Source organism: Sebastes umbrosus, chromosome 23 (assembly GCF_015220745.1).
Source record: "Sebastes umbrosus isolate fSebUmb1 chromosome 23, fSebUmb1.pri, whole genome shotgun sequence".
NCBI lineage: Eukaryota > Metazoa > Chordata > Actinopteri > Perciformes > Sebastidae > Sebastes > Sebastes umbrosus.
The window spans coordinates 17,477,345-17,499,799 of NC_051291.1; the positions used below are offsets into that span (position 1 = coordinate 17,477,345).

A 22,455-nucleotide genomic window follows, 5' to 3' on the forward strand; every position below is an offset into this window, starting at 1 on the left:
AAAATGGTCGGCAGACGCCGCTTTGTTTCATGTACGTATCATAACAACGGCTTGTATATCCGCTATCCGCCGTCCTCGGTCTTGAATGATGAATACAGACTACCGCTGCCTGCTGGTGTGGAGAGTTATTTCATCTCACGCATGTGCAGAACGTACATGGTAGTCGGCTGTTGACTGTAGTCTTTGCGGTGTGTTCGAAGGCACCTTTTTGACCACTGGCGACATGAGGCGACGTAATGGTCGGCCTTCGTCGCTGCTAGTTCTCTGATGTCCGTTTGGTGTGCCTGGGCTTTATAGGTGGAAACACTGTGGGTACGGTTTCTCTGTTAGATAGCAGGACACGAAGGTGCTCCACTCGTCCGTGGGAAAATGTCGGGGAAATGTATTATTTGTTGATCCGTCGTAATGTTGAGCAAGTGGTGTTGAATAAATCAAATTGCTAACCCCCTAAAAACACTATATAAGGTGTGAATATACAGAAAAGTGGTAAAATGCTAACAGCCAAGGACCCAAATTATGTTTTGTGTATCTGTGTGGGACTGTGTTTTCTCCAAAAAAAGAAAGAAAAAAAAACAATTATATTCCAGTCTATTTTCTGTGGAGGTCTCGATCCAGTTGATTCCCTCTATCATTCACACACACATACGCACACTCACTCACACATCCACAGTCTACCTCCATCCTTTTGCTACCGAGAGCAAAGCAGTACAAACCAGCCACCTGCCTTTGGATCTATATACACACTGTTGTAAGTAAACACAGCTATACTGTATATAGTAGTAGTGAATCTTGTGTTCGCTACAGTCTCTCCGAGGATAGCAGCGCCACCGTCCAGCTAGCTGGCTGGCTTCATAATGAAACTATACAACAAAAAAAAAAGAAGAATGTCAGATTCCAACAATATATTTGGTTCTGAAGTAAAGAGGTGGAAATCCTTTGTACTTCAATCGCGCTCCTTTTGTTTGTTTTCCTTCATCTTGCGCTTTGTGCTCATTCCATCCATCCGTTATTTTTCCCAAATTGAAAAGTTTTGATTCGCTTCTTCATTGTTAGCGGCTCGCTCGTCCGTTATCCCCGGCGGACTGTGAGAGAAGAAGAAGAGAAGGGAGATGAGGAAAGTGGGGAACAAAAGGAAGAATGGAGAGAGTTAAGGGGAAAGATCAAGAGAGAAAAAAGAAGGGAAGAAAGAGGAAAAAAGAGCAACAATTAGACAAAGAGGAAGATTTCTAATGAGCGGAGTGATACACGGGGAAATAAGCGAGAGGGAGGAAACAGCTGGTGAACGAGCTTGGTGGTCAATTAAAACCTGCAGAATGATTTCTTATCTCTGCCCGAGGGAATGCTCTTCTACACAAACATAAACACACACCTCTATTTCTATTGTCACAGCTCACACACACACATAGATATTCACAAAGTACACACCACACAGCAGCTTCTCTTTGTGGTTTCTGAATACACAACAGCAGCAGCAGCAGCAGAGAGAAAACAAGACGGGAGGAAATCCAGTGCGACTCAGAGGGAAACAGAAAGCAAAATGAGAGGAGGACGAGCAGACGGCGATGAAGAGGAGGGTAAACCCTCTGTGTTCTTACAGTGTGTGTGTGTTTCACCAGACCAGGGATTTGGAGCGGGTGCTGACTCCTTTCCTCCTGCTGGCTGCCGCTACCGCCGCGTTACGATGACTTCGCTTGTGAGACTCCAGGTAGAGCTGGCGAGACAATTTAAAGAAAAGATCAGTGAATAAACTAATACAGCACACAGATACGTGATATTGAGGTTAGTTTCATTACATTGATTAAACTACTAGTTTAGACATCTTTAATATATCAATATGCAGAATGCAGATAATGAGAAGGCCTGAATATCTCAGGTGTAAATACAGGATGTCATTATTTAGCTAACGTATTTTGATATATGAGCAGCAATTACCAATTATATTGATTGGTGATTAATCAACAGATTATTTTCTTCATTATTCAGTTCATTTTTGGGCCTTTACAGCATCAGAAAAAGAGGGGAAAATGTCCCTCTAAATTCCAAAGGCGTCTTTAAATGTCTTTTTTTCATCTGACCAACAGTCCAAAACCAGCGGGTGTTTAATTAACAATACATACAAAGCGGAGACAAACACCAGATCCTCACAACTTTTTTTGTTTTTGCTTGAAAAATTACTTTTAAACAAGTCTTCAGTTATCAAAATAGTTGATTTTCTGTCGATCAACCTATGACTTAATCGATTAATCGTGACCAGTTCTCAAAAAATTCAAAGCACTCTGATTCAAGTTAAATTACTTTCACTGTCAATTATTTTCTTGCCTAATCGATTAGTTGTCTGGTCTATAAAATATCAGAGAATGGTGAAAAATGTCGATCAGTGTTTCCCAAAGCCCAACATGACATCCTCAAATGTCTTGTTTTGTCCACAAGTCAAAGATATTCAGTTTACTGTCATAGAAGAGTAAAGAAACCAGAAAATATTCACATTTAAGAAGCTGGAATCAGGGAATGACTCAGACCTATTAATCAATTATCAAAATAGTTGGCAATTAATTTAATAGCTTACAACTAATTGAGTAATCGTTGCAGCTCTACTTTACAACATAAAAAAAAAAGTGAAAAATGACCCTCTGAAATTCCCCAAGCATCTTTAAATGTCTTGTTACATCTGACCAACAGTCCAAAACCTACAGATGTTTAATTTACAATATATCTAAAGAAGAGACAAACAACAGATCCTCACATTTGTGGAGCTGGAAACTGAGAATTTTTTAAGTCCAAGTTAAAATCAAGACCCCAATGCTTCATATAGTCTTTATGAGGGCCTACCACGTGGTGATAATCATTTTATTCACCACACTGTGTGCCCTGACAATGACCCGTTAGACTGGAATTGACGCAATGGATCATTCCACTACGGTGCTCTATTTTTGTTCTTTTTAAGTTTTTAGGTTCTTCTAAAAGAGGAGAGATTTATGTCAGTATTTAAAAAGTCAGTACCTTCTTGGCAAAGGCCCGTCCACACTGGTCGCAGGCGTGCAGGGAGAAGTTCTTGGTCACTCTGACTTCGGTGGAGGACGACGACCCCGTGCCGCAGCTCTCTGACTGGGCGTCGTGCCGTCGGGTGTGTGGCGTTTGGATGCTGGGTGAGGCGGTGGTGGTGGTGGTGGAGGAGGAGGAGGAGTTACGTAGGTGTGTCTGTTTTTCACTGCGGCGGGTCAGCGGGGGGCTGATGGGACGAGCCTGCTGTCTCTCCTGCTTGCGGGTGACGGGAGGGGACGGAATGAACGCTGGCGTTGAGACCTCCTGCTGTTTCCGAGTGACGGGTGCAGGAGGCGGGGCGGAGGAGGAGGAAGACGAAGAAGCGGAGGAGGAAGCTGATGAGGAAGCTGATGAGGTGGTTGGGGCAGCTTCTTGCTTGCGAGTGACAGGCGGTGAAGGAGAGGGGGACGGCGATGAAGAAGCGGGACGTCCGTTCACTTCCTCTTTGATGCCTGCGCTCGTCCTCTTGGTGGGGGTCGGGCTGCTGAGGACGACCTCGGCCAGCCTCTTCACCGCCCTGTTCTCCAGTTTGGGCATGATCTTGCCGAGGTATGAGGACGACTTCTTGTGGACCACGGTCACGTGACGCAGGACGTCGCGTTTGCGTCGCGACTCGTAGCGACAGAGGGGGCAGCGGTAGAACTTGATGAAGATGTCGTTGCCGTCCGTATGCAGCTCGATGTGCTTTGTTAAGTTCTGACGTGAGCTGAACTGCCGCTTGCACAGCTTGCAGAAGAGCTGCTTGAAGTCGAAACCCACCGACAGTTTGGTCGCTTTGGCGAGCACGCCCCCGCTGCACGTGTTGCCACTGCGCGAGGATGACGAAGATAAGGACGGCGTCATCTTTGGGCTCGACGGGGCCTCCTCTTCCTTCACCTTCATGGCGTTGGGTGCCACAGGGACACCTTTAGCTGACCCAGTGCTGTCGCTAGGAGACGGGGCCGGACTGCTGTCAATATCCTCCTCCTCCTCATCTTCATCGGAAGGATCTGCTACTTCCTCCTTCACTCGGACATTGTTGCTTGGGCCTAAGTTAGCACTGCTACTGTTAGGAGTGGCTGCCGGAGTAGAGGGGGTTGCTGTGGTTGCAGTGGTTGCAGTGGTTGCCGGGGTTGCCGTGGTTGCCGTGGGTGCCGTGGGTGCCGTGGTTGCCGTGGGTGCTGTGGTTGCAGACCGGTTACTTTTGGTGCTGTATATTTTGTGGACAATACGCATGTGTCTCTTCAACATGAGCTGAAATACACAGAAAAATCATTTGATACATCTTCAACATGATTATTCCAAATAATAAAGTACCACAAGATCAACTTGAGTGTAGCTTTTGAGACTTTTAAGACACCGAAAACTAGAAAAGCTTGAAGCTGCCGGTAGGACAACAAACAAACCTGAGAGCTGTAGTTCCTCTTGCAGAGCGTGCAGCGAGCCGAGGCCGGGGCCGCCTGCGGAGAGGCCGGGGTAGGACTCTGAGGTTTGGGCTGGTTTTGGTTCGAAGGCGTTGTTTTAGAGTTCACGGGGGTGGACTTGGAGTTGTTTCCCCGTGTCGGAGAGGCGCTGTTGCTCTTCCTGGGGGGCGTGACCTCCAGAGAGAAGGGCTGGCCGGGCCGCGAGGCGATGCTGGGCGTGATGGTGTCCCTCCGTAGGCCGCGATGCACCTCGTCGAAATGACGGCGTACGTTGGCTTTGGTGGCGAAGGTTTTGAGGCACACTGGGCAGGATTTTCCGGTAGGTGTGCTGAGAGTCTTTGGCCGCCCTTCAGCAACAACAACAAGAATTATTATTTCATAGGTTTCCTTTGAAAACATCTCTATGGAGCTGATCCCAAGACTAAACCTCAGCGAAATATTTCTTCCCCAGAAATGAATATTGAACACTTTAGAAACGTGCGGTCTTGATTTATTTATATGCTAAACAAAAATAATTATCTTCACTTTGTACATAACCACAATTTGCAATACCTCCACATCCAATGTGCTGGCATAAAACAAAGTACTGACAAATTTAGTTTTAGATTATTTCAGGCTGATTGTCTTGAAAAATCCACAATAACTATTCAGCTGAAGCAAGAAAAACCATCAGCATGACCATTATGTGTTGTGCTTCAATGTTAGAATACGTTTAATAAGTCAACCTCGTTGCTATGACCCTATGTCAACGTTTTTATTGTAATTTGTATGAACCAGTTGTGGAAGAAGTACTCAGATCTTTTACTTAAGTTAAAGTAGCAATACTACAGTGTGAAAATACTCCATTACAAATAAACGTCCTGCATTCAAAATCTTACTCAAGTAAAAGTACAAAAGTATCAAAATATACTTCAAGTACTCATTTTGCAGATCGGCCTTACTTTAAAAGTAATGAAGATATATAGAGTTTATTTATTGCTGGGTATTAAACTGAATCTACAAAGTAACTAAAGCTGTTATATAAATGAAGTGAAGTAAAATATTTACCTCTGAAATGTAGTGAAGTATAAAGTAGCATAAAATGGAAACAAGTAAAGTACAAGCCCCTCAAAATTGTACTTAAGTACAGTACCTGTGTAAATGTTCTTAGTTACATTCCACCACTGGTATAAACTCTTACCTTTCACCATAGAGAGGAGGCTTGTGGGAACCGTACGAGTCTCTGTGAACTTTCGGAGCTCTTCCAGTTTGGTCTGGTGCATTTTGCGGCAGTGACGTCTGATGCTGCGGCGCGAGTTAAAGTCCTGACCGCACAGACAACAGGAGATTGTCACATCCTCCACCTGGATGGTGAGAACAAAGAAGAGAAAGAGATTGACTGACTGTGTGGAAAATTAGATCATCATTCAGCACGCGAGAATGCAACACGCCTCAGCATTGACATTTATCTCTCAGTTAAAAGATGTACGTGCATTGACTTCCGTTGCATATTCACTCTGAGCACTTCCTGACGTGTCCAGTCACCTACCCCGCTGGTGGAGCCCTCGTCTTCAGGCGGCGGCTGCTCCTCTTTAGCCTCCTCCTCGGCCTCCCATCTCCTCGTTCCCGGATTGTGTCCCGGGCTGCCGTGGCTCTCTGGCTGGCTCGACTGGTTGTTGTCCGCGCCCTCCACTGATTCTCCTTCCCATGCTACCGGACTCTCTCTGGCACTGTGAAGGACGTTGAGACAAACAGTCAGAGACAAGGGAAGGCTGGCAGTAGCCTAAAATCCTCTCTTAGGTGACAAGACGTAAAGTCTATAGAGACCGCATGGCACAAACTGGATTTGTGTAGATGAAGCGTGTAGTTACAATACATTTTAATCCATCAGCAGACCACCTACCTGGCTATGGGCGATGGATATCTAGCCAGTTCCTCCTCTGTGGTGAGGTACTGGAACACGGCCTTGGAGGTGGTCTCAATGGGCTCCAATCGGACCACATAGTCTGGGTTTCTGGGATATATGGCGTCCAATAAATCCTTCATGGCTGCTTCACCCGATGAACCTAGAAATGATAAACAATCCAAACAATAAATAAACATTAGAGTAACTAGCAAAAATTAGGTTTAGTCCTAATTATCAGCAATATTATTTTGACTTTTTGTGCAAAATTACTATAAGAGTTCTTGACCAATACCAAGTTAACGCGATAATAACTCGTTAACACAAATTCATTTTATCGGCATTAATTTCTTTAACGCATTAACGCAGCTTGCGATTTTTAGAATGTAGCGGGCTCAACTTTAAAGCTAGATTATAGATATCATGGTATCATATGAAGCTAGAAAACCTAAAGAATCCGTTGGTACCAACCATGTCACACTAGCTTGTCGCGAAGGAGGCTAAATAACGCTCCAAACTTACGGTAAGTTTTGGTGAGGAAAAACTGTCATGGCCATTTTCAAAAGGGTCCCTTTACCTCTCAAGATATGTGAATGAAAATGGGTTCTATGGGTACCCACGAGTCTCCCCTTTACAGACAGGCAATATGTGATGTAGCTAATATTAGCAACATTAAGCTAATGTGTTTTTACTGATGAAATATAACAGGTGTGAGCTTGCCACAGCATTGGCATTTTACAAACATTCAGCAAATTGCTCCTCTTCTTTTTAGCTGTTTGACAGTTTATACGGGAATGAAGAAAACATATCTGAATGTGAAAAATGGTAACTTTAGCTTTGTGGAAGAGGACACAAGCTGGTTTTAGTTTCCCATTACTTCCTCTTGATGTTACTATGGAGCCACGTTTTACTGAGAGCACCTTTTAAAAAGGTACATTTAGTTTTGATATTAGGTAGTATAAGTAGGTAAGAGTGGGAATCACCAGAAACCCCACGATACGATATTATCACAGTACGATATTATTGCGATTGTAAACATTTTGTGATATGCTGAGTATTGCTATAAGATATATTGTCATATATTGCGATATATTACCTTTTTTCAAATTGCAAATCATGCAGTGTGTCAACATCTGTCTTAACTTATAAGATACAGTTTTCACTCTGTTCATCTCAGAGTTCTCATTCACATATCTTGAGGTCAGAGGTCAAGGGACCTCTTTGAAAATGGCTGTGTCAGTTTTTCCTTGCCAAAATTTAGCCAAACTTTGAAGCATCATTTAGCTGGTTGGTACCAATGGATTTCTTAGGTTTTGTAGTTTCATATGACACCAGTATCTTCACTCTAGCTTTAGGACTGAGCCCGCTACAACCTCTGAAAGACAGAATAGCAAAATATCATGATACTATGCTGTATTGATATTTTCCCTCACCCCTAGGAGTAGATAATGAACCCTAAATGGTACGATTTTAATTGGTGGAATGTATGAACATTCATTTAGCTGTGAAATCATCATCTGACACACAGTTTGGCCTGATGGTTAGCAAAATCATCCCATTAACTCTTAAAAGCCAAAGCATGTGTGTGCATCAGCAGCCCGTGTGTCTTCTCGAATAGTCTTTGAGCAAAAGACACTGAACCCCAACCTGCCTACTTCTTGTGGCAAATTGAGCATCACATAAAAAGACAACATCATCTCACCGAAGCCGGTCACCTCTTCTCTTCTATTCTCTTCTGTGTTACCGAACACATTTAAAATGCCCACAAAGGCGGCAATATGTGAATGTGTTTTTTTGTGTGACTCCATTTATGTGCTGAGCAGATGAGGGCTACAAAACATTTTCTGTTTGTGCACTTTTGGTTTGGCACATACTCTTATCCCCACAGACAGCGCTTTCTTTTAGAGTGAATGCAATTATTTGTGCCTCTCTAAAGCCTCCTTTATGTGGATATTCCTCCTTTGGTAAATGTGCAAGTTTATTTCATGCCATTCTTTACAACAGCAGATAAAGACAGGATGGAAAGAGAGGAATTGAATTTTTAGGCACTTTAAAAATGGACCACAAATCATCTCCGGAGACTGTATAGGTCCACTGTCAGGGCTGGGAGGTGGAAAATTGAGTGTTTTCCAAGATAAAAAACATCTTGTTTATCCAGTAGACCACACAATTAATGCCCAGCGTCTCAATGGTGGAAAACAGACACCAATTAAGTCATTTATCAAAATAACGATACGATACACCTTCAGCCACTGGTAATGGACTCCTGCGTTGATTGAGAAAAATTAAGCCGAGGAACAACTTGATTAAGACCACAAGAAAGAAGATTGTGATGAAACAAAGTTATTTTGCTTCAACAACAACAATCATTACCGTGGATGAAACGGTGCAAAATATAATTGATCGTTTGTGTTGAGACTGATTTCTCCTTTAGGAGGAGAGGAGAGTTGAATTATAGCACTGAAATTACTTGAAGAGCCTCCTCGGCTTCATCGTTTCCCTGAGTCTCACGCCACTTCTAAGCAGCAAAGCAATAGAGACGTGGACACATACTGTGGCTAATGAGAAGTAGATAAAACACAAATGCTGCCAGATCAAAGTCAATTTCCTTAGTGATATGAGAGGAGAGGAGAGAGACGAAACTGATTGATGGATTGAACATGTTACATGTGAGTTTCTGTGTGCGAGGGAATGAAAGAGCACTGTGTGCAGACAGAGGAGATAAGAGGAGAATAATGAGTAGGAGACAGATGGCGTGGAAGAGAGAGAAGAAACCATGGAGTGACTGAATATGAAAGTAAAATGTGGAGACGCCTAAGGAGATGTTAAAGTAATCAATGATTCTGTGCATAGCTTTGTGTGTGTGCTAACTAAACTAGGTGTGCATGGGACCTCAAGTCAGTTTGATCCCTGCCTTGTTCAGGGAGTCTCTATTTGCATTTGCATGTCCTCAGCACGCACTAAAGTTCTGGCTTTGGCTCTTGGAGACTGTGTTTCACCTATTCTGCCTATTGATTTTATAATCATTTTATCTTTTATGTTCTTTTGTGCTTCGATTTTTTTCAGAGAAGTTTATAAACGACTATGTGTAAGTATTCTAGATGTGTTGTGTGTGAGTGTCTGCATGCTGATGTGCGTCGTTTCACTAACCGTCGGGTTCAGGCAGCCGTGATAGGCAGTAGTACTCTTTGTGTGTGATGAGGTTGGGCAGGCCTCTGAACAGACTGCGACATATTTTACACTCAAAGATGGTGTCCACCTCCCTCAGCAGCATTTGCTTCAGCTGGCTGGTGCCTGCGAGACAAAAGAAAAGCAGGAGGGAGAATTATAAGACATGTACATACAGAATACTGTACAATTAACTGCAAAAAAAACTAAATCAATTTATATTTCTAGTCTTGTAGTTGTTAGAAAGGAGTCTGCAATGTTGTATACTGGTGGTGCGCCACGTTTCAGGCTGAGAAAGTGCACTGCACCTTGTAAAAACAAGGTTTGTTCCAATACAACTAAATGTTTAAAGAGGACCTATTATGCTTCTGTGCTTCTTCCCTTTCCTTTAGTGTGTTATAATTTTTTGTGCATGTTAAAGGTCTGCAAAGTTACAAAGTCCACGCCAAAGGGAGTTACTCTCCCCCACAGAAACACTGCTCCTGAACTGCCTGAAAAACCTTGCTTGAAGTCTCGCCTTTTCTTCCGCAACGTGGTGATGTCACCAAGGAACACATTTGCATAAAAACTGCCTTGCGGCAAGTTTGGCACACCCTCAAACAAATCTAGTTAGAGCGGAGCTGGAGCGGAGTCCGAAGAGTTTGGTTTGGTTGACCATTCACTACAGAGTGGGCCAGCTGATCAATCAGAGCAGACTGGGCTTTTTGGGAGGGAGGGGTCGGAACTCAAACAGTGTTTCAGACAGAGAGTGAAAAGAGGTGCTACAGCACAGCCGGTTTGAGAAAAGTAAAGCGCTTTTTGAACATTAAAGCATGTAAAAATATTCTAGTAGAAACCCAATATACAAGTATACACCTGAAAATAAGCAAAATAGGTCCTCTTTACGCGTTAATATCTTGCTGAACAGTTCAAATATGGAAAAAATAACTGTAAACTATACGCGTTTATATAATCTCATATCATCAACACTGCTGAGAAAACTGGAAAACAAGCGATGCTTGACCCACGAAATGATCATTTTGTATATCAATTACTCACCCAGTGATACCTTGAATTCTTGAAACGTTGTTTTATTCGCATGCCTCCACGATGAACGACAAAAATGGAGATAATTCTTGATGAATTGAAGTAAATGGGGCCGCGTTTAACAACAGCAAAACTATATCAAAACATCTGTTTACAAACTCTCACACAACTCGTGCAGTATAATCTAAGTCTCACTTATCCAGTCGTATGTTCACTACTTCCCAAAAATATGCATCTTCACTAAATTCTTGTACTATTGTCATTGTCATATTATGTTTATATTGTTTTCCTTTGTTCCTATTGTTGTTTGCTTTGTATCAATTTGTATTTAATGCCTGTTCAGCACTTTGGGCAACTGCAGTTGTTTTTAAATGTGCTATACAAATAAAGTTTGACTTGACTTAGCTAAAAACTTTGCTATTTAAAACACTTCTGTATAAACAGTCCCGCAATTGCGCAGGCGCGCTACTCACCCTTGCGAGTAACGTTTAAGCGGAAGTGTTTGGGAAATAGTGAACATACGACTGGATAAATGAGACTTGGATTGTACTACGCAAGTTGTGTGAGAGTTTGTTAACGGTTGTTTTGATATAGTTTTGCTGTTGTTAAACGCGGCCCCCCATTTACTTTGATTCATTAAGAATTTTCTGTTTTTCGATTCTCCATTCACCATTGAGGCATGTGAGAAAAACAAAGTTTTCTTCACCAATTCAAGGTAACACACGGTGAGTAATTGATATACAAATTATCATTTTGGGGGGTGACATTTCTTTAAACAGAGAAAAGAAGCCGTTAAATTCCAGTCTGTATAAAATGCCTGTGAGGTAAATTTACCTCCACCTCTCTCACTAACATTTTAAAGGACTCTGATGATGATTGCCCTCGTGTGAAGTGCTACTCCTGCGTCAGTGCTGTCATCACCTGCACTTTGTCCGCCATTGACGTCAGCATGCTGACTCATATGTTCAATTTCAACTCAATTTGATCATTTGGTAGTACGCAGTGCTTTGTTGGTTATCTGACTCATGTTTGAACACAAAAAAGACAAACTCCTCTGTAGTAGCAGCATGTATTGTATATACGCACACGTTTCAGAGTAAACACTGTTAGGGTGACTCACACAGATGTCAGTATATGTGCAACACACATACACAAAACATGTATTGTGTCCTCTCACGTGTCTTTTTTCCCCTCTTTCAGAATTGTGTGTCCTTGGCATCTTTTGCTCTTTTGCCACTGGCTCAGTAAGGAAGCAGCCGTGGTGTGTGCATGATTGTGGACCACAACAGCAGCGGGTAATAACCACGCTGACCCGCGATATTATGGTCCCGCCTGGGAGCAGTGGCAACCAGTGACAGTCTCAACCCTTGAAGGAGCTTTGGTTGTCGCGCTAAAGTCAACACGGCTGGCTCAGCAACAAGAGACAAAGAAAAAAGCAGCAGTTTTAAAAAAGCTATGTTGTGCTTGCATACTTCGATAGCTCTTGTATGACACAGGAATTGGAGCTGCTGTGTTAAGGTACTGTTAATGCAAAGCAAGTACTTCCTGCTACCGTTTTTTAAATGAAATGCTTCCAACCAATGGAAAGCTTTCATTGTGAATCCGCTAGAGGAAGCGCTAAAGTGATATTTCTATTCAAAATTGGTCTACATCAAATACATTCTTGTACACTCTTCTTCTTTTTCATTTTCTTGGTGGTTCAGTTTTTAATATTGCAAGGGATAAAGATGCAGTCAGTGTCATTGCCGTTATCAGGAAAAACACTATGCGGTGCCTGCATCATGAATAATACTAAATAAAAAAATGAATAGGATAATAAGAAAACGCACAGACACAAACCTGAACGGAAGCATTCAATTATCTGCTGAATCCCAGATTTGGAGGTCTGCAGAGGCTGCTGAAGCAGAGGAGGATCGCCGGGCTCCGCACAGAGACCTGGAGAACAGGAAAGAGAGAGAGAGAGAGAGATAGCATTTTATCAAAGCCAGCATATAATTGCATCACAGTATGACAGTGTTGGAGAAATAGACCATCACCTGGGAATTCAGGGGGCCTGGTAAGACATAAAGTATATTGCAGTGTGCTTGAAGGGTACACACAATCACAGTCACACAATGAGGTCTGTCTGAGACAGTGATTCACTCTGACGGCATTACCTTAACACACACACAAACAACAGATACATACAGACACACAAATAGGCTACGTTCAGACTGCAGGCAAATCTTTAAGACAGACTGTCCGCACTGTTATTTGTGATCAGATTGGATTTGTTGTCAAGACATCACCAACCTATCTGCATGGGCTGCTGTGGTAACGACGTAGGCGTCAGAAACTACGTAGCTACGCTGGGGACGCAGCTTTCCAAAGCGGAAGCATTCGTCCTTGAAACAATCACGCTGTCAAGTTGCACCGCAGAACTCCTCCGTCGCTGAGTTTGTCTGGTGCGACGGAGGAGGCTGGTATACATTGCGAGGGGGGAAGCAGCAGAAAGTGAAAGCATGTTGCTTTTCAATTTTATTTTTTTCTGTGTTTTCTCTTTTCCATTGTGATTTGTTAAATTAAAAAAAATGGAAATATTGTACCTTTGAATCTTGTATACCATATTATACATCTCCGCCAATAAAATGTGTTTAAAATTTTTTTTTAAAAAGCAGAAAATTTATTTCGGCATCTGTCCACGGACTGTTGTTCTCCATAGCGTTCTGCTAGTAGCAACATGGATTCTGCGAAGCACTTCCACACTTTGAAATTTAATTTGAGCGGCCAGAACATCCAGACTGAAAAATCCAATCTCTGTAAAAATCCAATTGGAATCACATTTCAAACCACCTCCAAAAATTGTTTTTCATTTGTTTTTTTTGCTGTCCAGACTTTCTTAAATCAATCTGGATCACAGACTGTTTATAAGAAGTGGACGTTGTCACCGTGACGTCACCCATTGGTTTGTGGACTGCCATTTTGAAGCCTCGAGTTTGGCAATTTGACCGTTGCCATCTTGTTTTTTTTGCAACCAGTAGTACAACCGAATGCTGAATAAGATGTTTTCAGGCGACCAAAAAGGTTAAAACTAACTTTAAAAAACTGAAAACAAACTGTTAAAGGGTTAAAGTTGTAAGACAACGTTGTGGTAGCGACCTGTCAATCACAAGGTAGCCCCGTCCTAAAGCATCCCCTGCTTTATGGTCTATTTGACTCTAAATGAAATAAATTTAAATTTACTAAATGAACATCATGCTGTATTGAAGAAGACTTGAAACTATCGATTGAGACCATAAACTCATGTTTACAATGTTTACTGAGGTAATAAATCAAGTGAGAAGTAGGCTCATTTTCTCATAGACTTCTATACAATCAGACTTCTTTTTGCAACCAGAGGAGTCGCTCCCTGCTGGCTATTAGAAAGAATGCAAGTTTAAGGCACTTCTGCATTGGTTTCACTTTTCAGACCCAGAGGTTGCTGCCTGATCTGGATATGCCAAAAAAAACGGATTTGAGCTGTCAGTCTGAACAAGGCCACATAGTCACACACACTCAAGGGTGACTATGAGAAAGCAGGTCATCTGTCTTTTCCTTATAATTTCAGTACATCATTAAATACAGCTGAAGTGGGAGTGTTGGCAGACATGCAATGGGGGGCCGAGGCATGCTGATGACAAATTTTCTGGTGCTTCGTCCAACTGTGTTCAGAGCCAGCTAGCGCAGCATCTGACACTTCAGCTTGGGTGTCACACAGTGCCACTTTATCAGCCACCTGACCAGGAGGAAATTGATGCGAATTGGAAAATGTTTTGCTTTTTCTCAACCTCAATCACCAGGGAGTGCAGGGTCAACTCGAGAACAGCGACCTTTATGCTGGTAGGGATCAAATGCTTTGTTTGAGTTACTGACAATAATACTGTAAGGGCACTGAGGAAATCACATTTCACCCTTCACATTTGTAAGCTTTATTGATCTAGAAATTCTAAAAAAAATCCCACTATTTCACTCACTGCAACCCATAGTTGTCAATAATAGCATCAGGTAAAATGTCTAAAATAAAAGTATGTGCAATATATGCAATTTAGTTCAGAGATTTATGCAAAATCTTCCATCTTGACTAAAACGTAGGAAACAAACTCATTCTGCTTTTCGAAAACAACACAAAAACACATTTTCTGTTTGGAACAGAGAAACACAGAAGATAATTTAACAGATTCGCCTTCAGGGTGTTATTTTTACCTATTGATTTAAGTGCCAAACAATTTTATTTTTCCTTTGTATAGAAGATTAAAAATAAAATAGGAGTGGGGCCACGGTTCCTGCATTATTGATGCGAGCCGACTGCGGCTCCATGACCCACGATGGGCTACTAAGATGGATTGCGGGGAGTCAAAGTGCTCTCATTCTACCTGCTTTCATGCATTTTCATTATTCCAGCAACTTAATTGTTACATCAATGCAATGTTAACGTTTCATGGTGATGGGCGTACAAACAGAGGAGGGGTAAACGGCCTCAAGAGCAGACCACACAGACCCTGTAATCACCTCAAATGCCTGAGTCTAATTTCTCCCATTATATCGATGTGAAAGAAGGTGACGGGGAGAACATCGTTTCTTCTGCAACAAAAGGAGCATTTTGTAACAGTGACGTTCGGGACAAAGCTCCAAACAAAACACTGTCAATGTTTCCAGCTGAGACAAATGTCCACTGTTTGTTGCCCGAAAACTACAATTTATGTTCAGCCAAGATGCACCATTGTCAGAAGACAATGTGCTTTGTTAATTCATGCCAACATATATATTAAATGATTTTAGTCTCAGATTTATTTTTTCAGTTTTGTTCTATCCAAGATTAAGTTACTTCTGGTCAGATAACTAGAAGTGGAGACCTTGCATGTTCAAAAGCCTTTTTGGCCCCACATATGCTTGAATGCACACACACACACAAGCACACACACCCATACTACAGGGTAAGTAGTGCAACATGTGTGTGTGTAGGTGAGTGAGAGACAGACAGAAAGCAAAGAGACCAGCAGACAGACTGACACACCCACAAAGACGCAGACAGAAAGAGAGCTGGAAATGTGAATGACAACTGTGTGAGCGGGTTTGACAGAGAGCGAGATGGAGATTATGTATTAATGTGTGACAGAATGTGTTTTTCCCCCGTCCCATCCCCCAACACCTCTCCTAGGCAAGCTGCTATAATCCCAGCGGGGCAGGTCAGCGACCCGCCGACCTCCACGCCCCCCCCTCCCTCTGCAAGAGGGTCAAAGATCAACCAATCAGAAACGTCAGACCACGCAAACAGCTTCCTTTTACTATGAGTGGCGCGTTCCTTGGCAGCACTGTTAGAAATGAACTCACAGTAGCGGGTTTTACATGTGAATCAAGACATCTACGTGTGTTTTTTGAAGGAATGCTACGGTGAAAGAAAAGCAGAGAGGAACATGGGTAGCCGAGCCAGAAGGAAGGAAGGAAAGAAACAAACATGTCAGCATTCAGTAGTAAACATTAATCATCATAATTGCAGCTTTAATAGTCATGTAGCACATTTTAGAATCCAATACCAATGGGTTAGCGTGGCTTTAGGGTCATGAAACACATTAGCTGTCAACTGAAGCAATAATACAAAATTGGCAGTGCAGGGTGCCTGTTGTTTCAGAACAAGATCAACTTGAGGCCTTGTCCACACATACACAGGTATTTTTTGTAAACATAGATTCTCTTATGCATTTTGGCATTTTTTTGTCCACACCCAAACTGCATTTTAGGTTACAAACAGAGCTTTTGTAAAACTCCGGCCAGGGTGGAAATTTTCAGAAACTCAGTTTTCAATGTTGACGAGTTTTTGGCGTGTAAACGTCAGAGTGTGCATCGTAATCTCATTTGTGAGGCGTTGCTAATGAGGCGACATGTCATGCAACGGCGGCATAAATATTCCCACGAATGGCGGATGTGGCCAAATAACCCTGTCAACAGGACTTTTCACATGTTTACATAATAAATGTACAGTTACTCTTCCACTATATTGAGGAACAGAGGCGTCAGAATGCGCTACAGAGGTCACTGCCAATGCAATACTCCCACGACACAGAACCTGTCGCTGGTGTGCGTGTGTCCCAACCTGCCCGCTGGCCTTGACTGTGCTTCAGTTGTGTTTCTGCGTTTTCATCTGGATGGAGATTTTTTACGTGTACGTGTGGACTAGGTCTGAGAGAGACGGGTAAGTGTGGCCTAATTTTGAGTCATCAAAATTTCTGTGGATACATGAGTTACACCTCAGACAGCAATATATCCATTCATTCAAGCCATATCTTTTAGGAATCTTATTTTTTTTTTGAGAATACAAATTGTACAGAATACAGTTTGCCAGAAATGACACCAAAAACATCGGTAAGCATTCTCAAATTATGGCAGAGATAGTATTACTTTTGCAGTCACCCTGCTGCCATCTAGCGAGCAATATTCAGAAGTATCCGCTGCCATACCATCAGACTACAGAGCAGCTTCTTCCCTCAGGCTACAAGACTCTTAAACTCATCCTCCAGCCTCCACCGTTTTGTTTTTCTTATGTTGTAAAATGGGTCTACAACTGCATTTCGTTGCCCATACCTGTGTTGTAACATTGAACCTTGGACTTTGATGAAAAGTTTAAAATACAACTTTCATAAATGTTTGACAATGTTTGCAGAGCCTCTTTTGGTTTCCATTTCTTCTGTGAGGACACACATCATTTGATCTCATGTGGAGCAGACAGCCAGCCGTGCTCTGATGCTCTGGCAGTGAAGCTACGCTAGGAGGCTGACAGACAGTTTTAGCCTGTAGGTGGATGAATCAAAGCAGCAGGAAGTGCAGTGGGAAGAAAACTTTACCCACCTGTGTTATGACCGTAGCTGCCGGCGCCGGTCTGCTGAAGCAGCTCCTCGGTCTGGCAGATCTGGTCCCTGGTGTTACTGGTGCCGCTATCGTTGGACTCAGGCAGCAGAGGGGGAATGGGCTTCCACAGAGGCTTGCTCTGGAGCTGGGCCGCGGAGTCGTCCTTTTCCTCGTCGTCCATCGGGGTTTCCTTCTGGTCCAAGTTCTCCGACGGCGCCTCAGCTGAAGAAGAGGTCTGGAGCTGGGCTTGATCAGAGGACTGGTCTCCTCCTCGGGGCTCCTCCTGTGGTGGAGGCTGGGTGTCTGCTTCCTCCACCTCTGTCTGAGCAGCATTCTGTGGGACCAAAACCAGACATGAAAACATGAGCTATAGAAAAAGGAGGACACAAATCAAACATAAAATTATAAGCCACTATGTGTATAATTTTTATGTCATTATAGCGTCTTTGTTTGTAGAATAATGAGACAAAAATATGTGAAAATGGTGCAATCTATGTGTTGCTTTCAGTCAAATAATCTATGGGTAGTGAGGGAAGCAGCACACATTGCTGTCTGCCACAGTGAATACTTTCTTCATACTAACACTGGAAGGCGCCAACGTCAGAAATGTTCAAATTTGATACATAAAGGGATAGTTTGGGTGTTTTGAAGTGGGGTTGTATGAGGTACTTATCAATAGTAGGTTTGGAGAAACAGACAGGAGCATCGGCACCGGAGCAAAGCAATACAGCGCTGTGTCCGGGGATGGCAGAAAAATGCATTTTAGCCTCCTAAAAGAAAAGCTCACCTAAAAAAAATTATATATGTGTTAAAGCGTACACTATATTTAGAATATTTTCCGACGGCGAACTGAACTGAAAGTGAAATGTATCTATACTGTTTTTGTCATCTGAGACTGCTAGCTTTGGAGAGAGCATAGATACGTTTCAATTTCAGTTCAGTTCCCCGTCAGAGATGGGAAGGGCTGTCTGATAGCAAGATAAAGCGGTGAAAATACTCTCTAAACATAGCGTACACTTAAACAGATATACATTTTTTTAGGTGAGCCTTTCTTTTAGGTGGCTAAAATACAGTTTTCTGCCGTCCCCGTCCATAACACTGTATTACTTTGCTCCCGTGCTGGTACTCCTGTCTGTTTCTACAAGCTAGGAGCACACCGGCTGTCATCTACTGCAGGTAATACGCCAACTATTGATAAGTACCTCATACAACCCCACTTCAAAACACCAGAACTATCCCTTTAAGAAAGAGAGACACGAGCAATCTAGTCCTAAATAACTATTACTTTAAACACAAAGCACACAAAAATCGTATAAATGAAACTTGATCATAAATAAATAAACACTGGCATATATCCAACAGAGTGCCCATCATAAATAAAATTAGCCGCCACCTCTTGCTGTAAAAATCCATATTGTTGGACAGAATGAGGAGTCGCAGCAGGTGGGAGAGTGTGTGTGTGTGTGTGTGGTTGTCATGTCTCCTGAGGACCAAGAGATTTTGTGGGGGGACATTAACCTTGTCGCACTAAAGCCACCCTTCAGCAGATAAGTGACTCCACACCAAGCCTTCAGTGTGCGCACATACATCTGTCTTAGCGAGAGTGTGTGTGTGTGTGTGTGGAGCTGTGTCTCTTGACCAGACCTCCTCTCTCTCTCCAAGTCCCCAATCTTTTCTCCTCTCCCACCCACCAATTTATCCTCATTTTCTCTCTGTGTCTGTCTCTCTCGCTGCTCGTGTCCCCACTGCCCTTGAAGAGGGATAAATGACTCCACCGTTCAGGCACATTACAGCACATCACCACAGGACGAGTGGGCCACTTGGACACGAACTCGCGGTGCGTACCACGGCATAATCAAGTGACCGTAAAATAGCTTAACAGTATGTTACGCGTGCTCAGTGAACCCATCTGTGCAGCACAACACACACAAACCATTACAGCCACTGAACACAAACACTTTTATCTCAAACAGTTGATCATGCTTCTTAATGATTTCATGAAAATATTACATTTCTATATTACTGTGGCAAGAAAAGAAAAATTCAGCATCTTGACTGTACAGGTAAAAAGAAACATCAGGGAGTGCCACCATTGAGTTAGCATATGGATTTATCTGTCAGTCAATCAATCAACTATTAATGCCTCATTTTTGTATTTTTCATTAGGAAGTGGTGAACATGGAGCATGAGAAGGGTGCTGATTAGAGTAGGTGGACGCCATTAATTTCCATTTACTGCTCGATAAAACTACGAGGTGGAACGAAGAATAAAATAGACAGGTGAAACCTGGATTAAACAGGGTGGATTATAATTATTATTATGATTGATTATTCAACATGATTATTTTTCCATATACCTTACATCAAAGTATGATCTCATCCGTTACTTTCAAAACAAATACTACGTGACAGGCAAGTACAAAGTACATGCATTAAATGAGCAAGTACTGTTTCTGAGGTGCCTCCTAGAATATGTGAATGCATCTCAATACAGTGACTTTGATTTTGTTGCCTGGTGATTGAGCACAAACTGCTCTGTACCTCATGCAGGTGAAGGCTGTGGCATAAAGAAAGTATAAGGTAATTTCCCTGAGCACAACAAAAAGCGTAAGACATGAATAAACAAAGAAACAAAAGTATTTGCATACAGTGATGGTTTCCAGAACAAAGACAGGGATAGGTCTGGTCTAACAGGATGAGGGCTGTGTCTCAATTCGCGCACTTCCATACTTACACTTGCTATTTCAAGTGCCCAAGTGTGTTCACACTGAGAAGTATGGCAAAATGCAGTGCACTCGAAGTACCAGGATGTTGTACTCAAAACGGTCAAAAAGTTGAGTGTGGAACGCTGGACACTTCTCACCCTCAGCGGTCGTCATCTTTCCTACGTAGCGCAAGGGGAGGGGTCATCAACTTATTTCAAACTTGTGAAAATGGCGGAGGATGAGGCTGCATTGGTTGCGATTGAGACGGCGAACTCCGAACTATACAAATTTAAGTTGTACATGTGTTTTTTTCACCTTAGTACCACTATACTATAGTCGTATATATGCCATTATTGGGATGATTTATCAGTCTGAATTGAATTACTGCCGATACGGCGTAATGTCCGCAGCAGCTGATCTACCGAGCTTCCGGTTAGTTCTGTGTGCGATTTGAGATTACGCTACTCCGTCGAAAATTCACGCACTACGCAAGTATCCGAATTGAGACACAGCTTAGTTCCAAACTAAAACGAAGCTCAATGGAGATAATTTCATTAAGCCAGGATGAGTTTAATCCTTATCCAGGAAACTGGTTACATGTTCTTCTGAGCACATATTGTGACTAAAGTGTAAAGTGGTGGTTACAAATTGGTGGTTTTATATGCTAATAGCTAGCACAGTGTCTGGTAAACAAGGATAGAGGCATTCAGATGGAGCATATTTAATAATTTGACATGTGTAAAGTGGGATATACTGTACACTCATCAGCAGAGCATCAAATTAGAGTTTATCTCCACTGACACACAGAGAGTACAATATGCTGTTCAAATGACACAGGTGGGGGTCCAGTTAGGTATCAACATAAAGGAAGTGTGTTTTCCACAATGTGACAGTGAAGGGAGTGAAACTGGACAATAATATTCAAACTTCCAGTACCTCGAGTCTGCGGAGGCAGTGAGAGTTCTTCCTCCTGGTAGACTTCTGGACCCTCATCATGCCGCCAAGAGTGACCTGCTGCACCACACGCTCACGACCAGCTCACTCCTGTAACCTGCAACAACACAACCACATGAGCCAAGAGGAATACACTTCATGAAAGACAAATGCTGCTGGATGGACTTTTAAAACAAAAAATGCTTATTTATGTCTGTACCTGAGCTTAGTTTTTCAAAATAGATAAGAAATTACAGACACTTCTCATGTTTCATCTTTGCTCTGTTTGCTTATGTATGGATTTACACTTAATGGCTAACTGTTATCTGCAACAACAAAACTTTTGCTAAGAGCTGTGTGTGTGTGTTCATAGCTGCACTGTAACTACACACAGTCTACCCGCTGCATCACTGGTACATTTAAATACAAGAGGATAAAGCAATAATTAGGCCACATATGGTATTATTGGAGCCACACATTTGAAGATTATAAAAGCAATGGGAGTGTTAATAGACATGTTCATTCTCTTACCACCAGTGGTGGAATTAACTAAGTATATTTACTCAAGTACTGTACTTAACATTTTGAGGTATTTGTACTTTACTTGAGTATTTCCATGTTATGCTACTTTATACTTCTACTTCACTATATTTCAGAGAGAAATAATGTACCCAAAACAAATATTTAAGAGCTATAGTTACAAGTTACATTTCAAACTAAGCATTACCATACAAAACATAATGATCAATTCATCAAATATGATCTATTATTACCAAAAGCATATGAAGTAGTTAAAATGAACTCCACCTTGACCAACTACAACATTAAAGTACTGCTCACATACTAGTACATCAATAAAAATGATTCAATAACACTGACAGTAGCCACTCTGCATTATGAGTACTTTTACGTTCGGAATGCAGGACTTTTACTTGTAATGGAGTATTATACTGTTACTTTTACTTAAGTACATGATTTGAATAGTTCTTCCACCACTGCTTGACACAGACTATGGTATAACATGAACTTTACAGATTGTAAATGTTACCCAAATGAACTTTTCCAAACATCTTCCACATCTGTAAGCCATCACAAAAAGAGTGAGTGTCCTCGCAGGTTGGTGAGCATGTAATGATAGCCTATTCGTATGTACCACAATGCAATAAAAACATAGTTTACTGTGGGTATGTTTTAGTTTGCTGTTTTTAGACTATTGTGTTCTGACATCCACAAATGTACCAACCAGATCCTTTTTAATTCAAAAAGATTAAATTAGATTAACTGCCAAACAAGATTTATCATTAGAAGGAACAACAAAATGTCACTTCTGTTACACCACCACACATTTCTGTGTGGATATTTATTGTGAAAGCATGTATAATGCATTAGAAAAACACACAGTAAACATACTGTAACAGCTTTGTATGTTTACAAGC

At 42.1% G+C, this 22,455-nt stretch overlaps 1 protein-coding gene across 5 annotated transcripts in view; it reads right to left on the reverse strand.

Annotated features, from left to right (window-relative positions):
* Positions 1-884: 884 nt before the first annotated feature.
* Positions 885-22,455, reverse strand: part of znf800b (zinc finger protein 800b) — a 39,486-nt gene continuing 17,915 nt past the window's right edge. For 4 of the 5 annotated variants that reach the window (XM_037760899.1, XM_037760898.1, XM_037760897.1 and 1 more), the window contains exons 2-12: positions 21,023-21,137; positions 17,383-17,716; positions 12,361-12,456; positions 9,478-9,621; positions 6,328-6,490; positions 5,974-6,154; positions 5,626-5,788; positions 4,428-4,792; positions 3,001-4,275; positions 1,619-1,711; positions 885-1,082 (exon numbers count right to left, since the gene is read on the reverse strand). In XM_037760899.1, coding sequence (XP_037616827.1) covers positions 1,050-1,082; positions 1,619-1,711; positions 3,001-4,275; positions 4,428-4,792; positions 5,626-5,788; positions 5,974-6,154; positions 6,328-6,490; positions 9,478-9,621; positions 12,361-12,456; positions 17,383-17,716; positions 21,023-21,082 — 2,907 coding nt within the window. In that variant the 5' untranslated portion in view covers positions 21,083-21,137 and the 3' untranslated portion in view covers positions 885-1,049. Of the gene's footprint in view, positions 1,083-1,595; positions 1,712-3,000; positions 4,276-4,427; positions 4,793-5,625; positions 5,789-5,973; positions 6,155-6,327; positions 6,491-9,477; positions 9,622-12,360; positions 12,457-17,382; positions 17,717-21,022; positions 21,138-22,455 lie in introns of all 5 variants that reach the window. The other variant, XM_037760903.1, reaches the window with a different exon arrangement.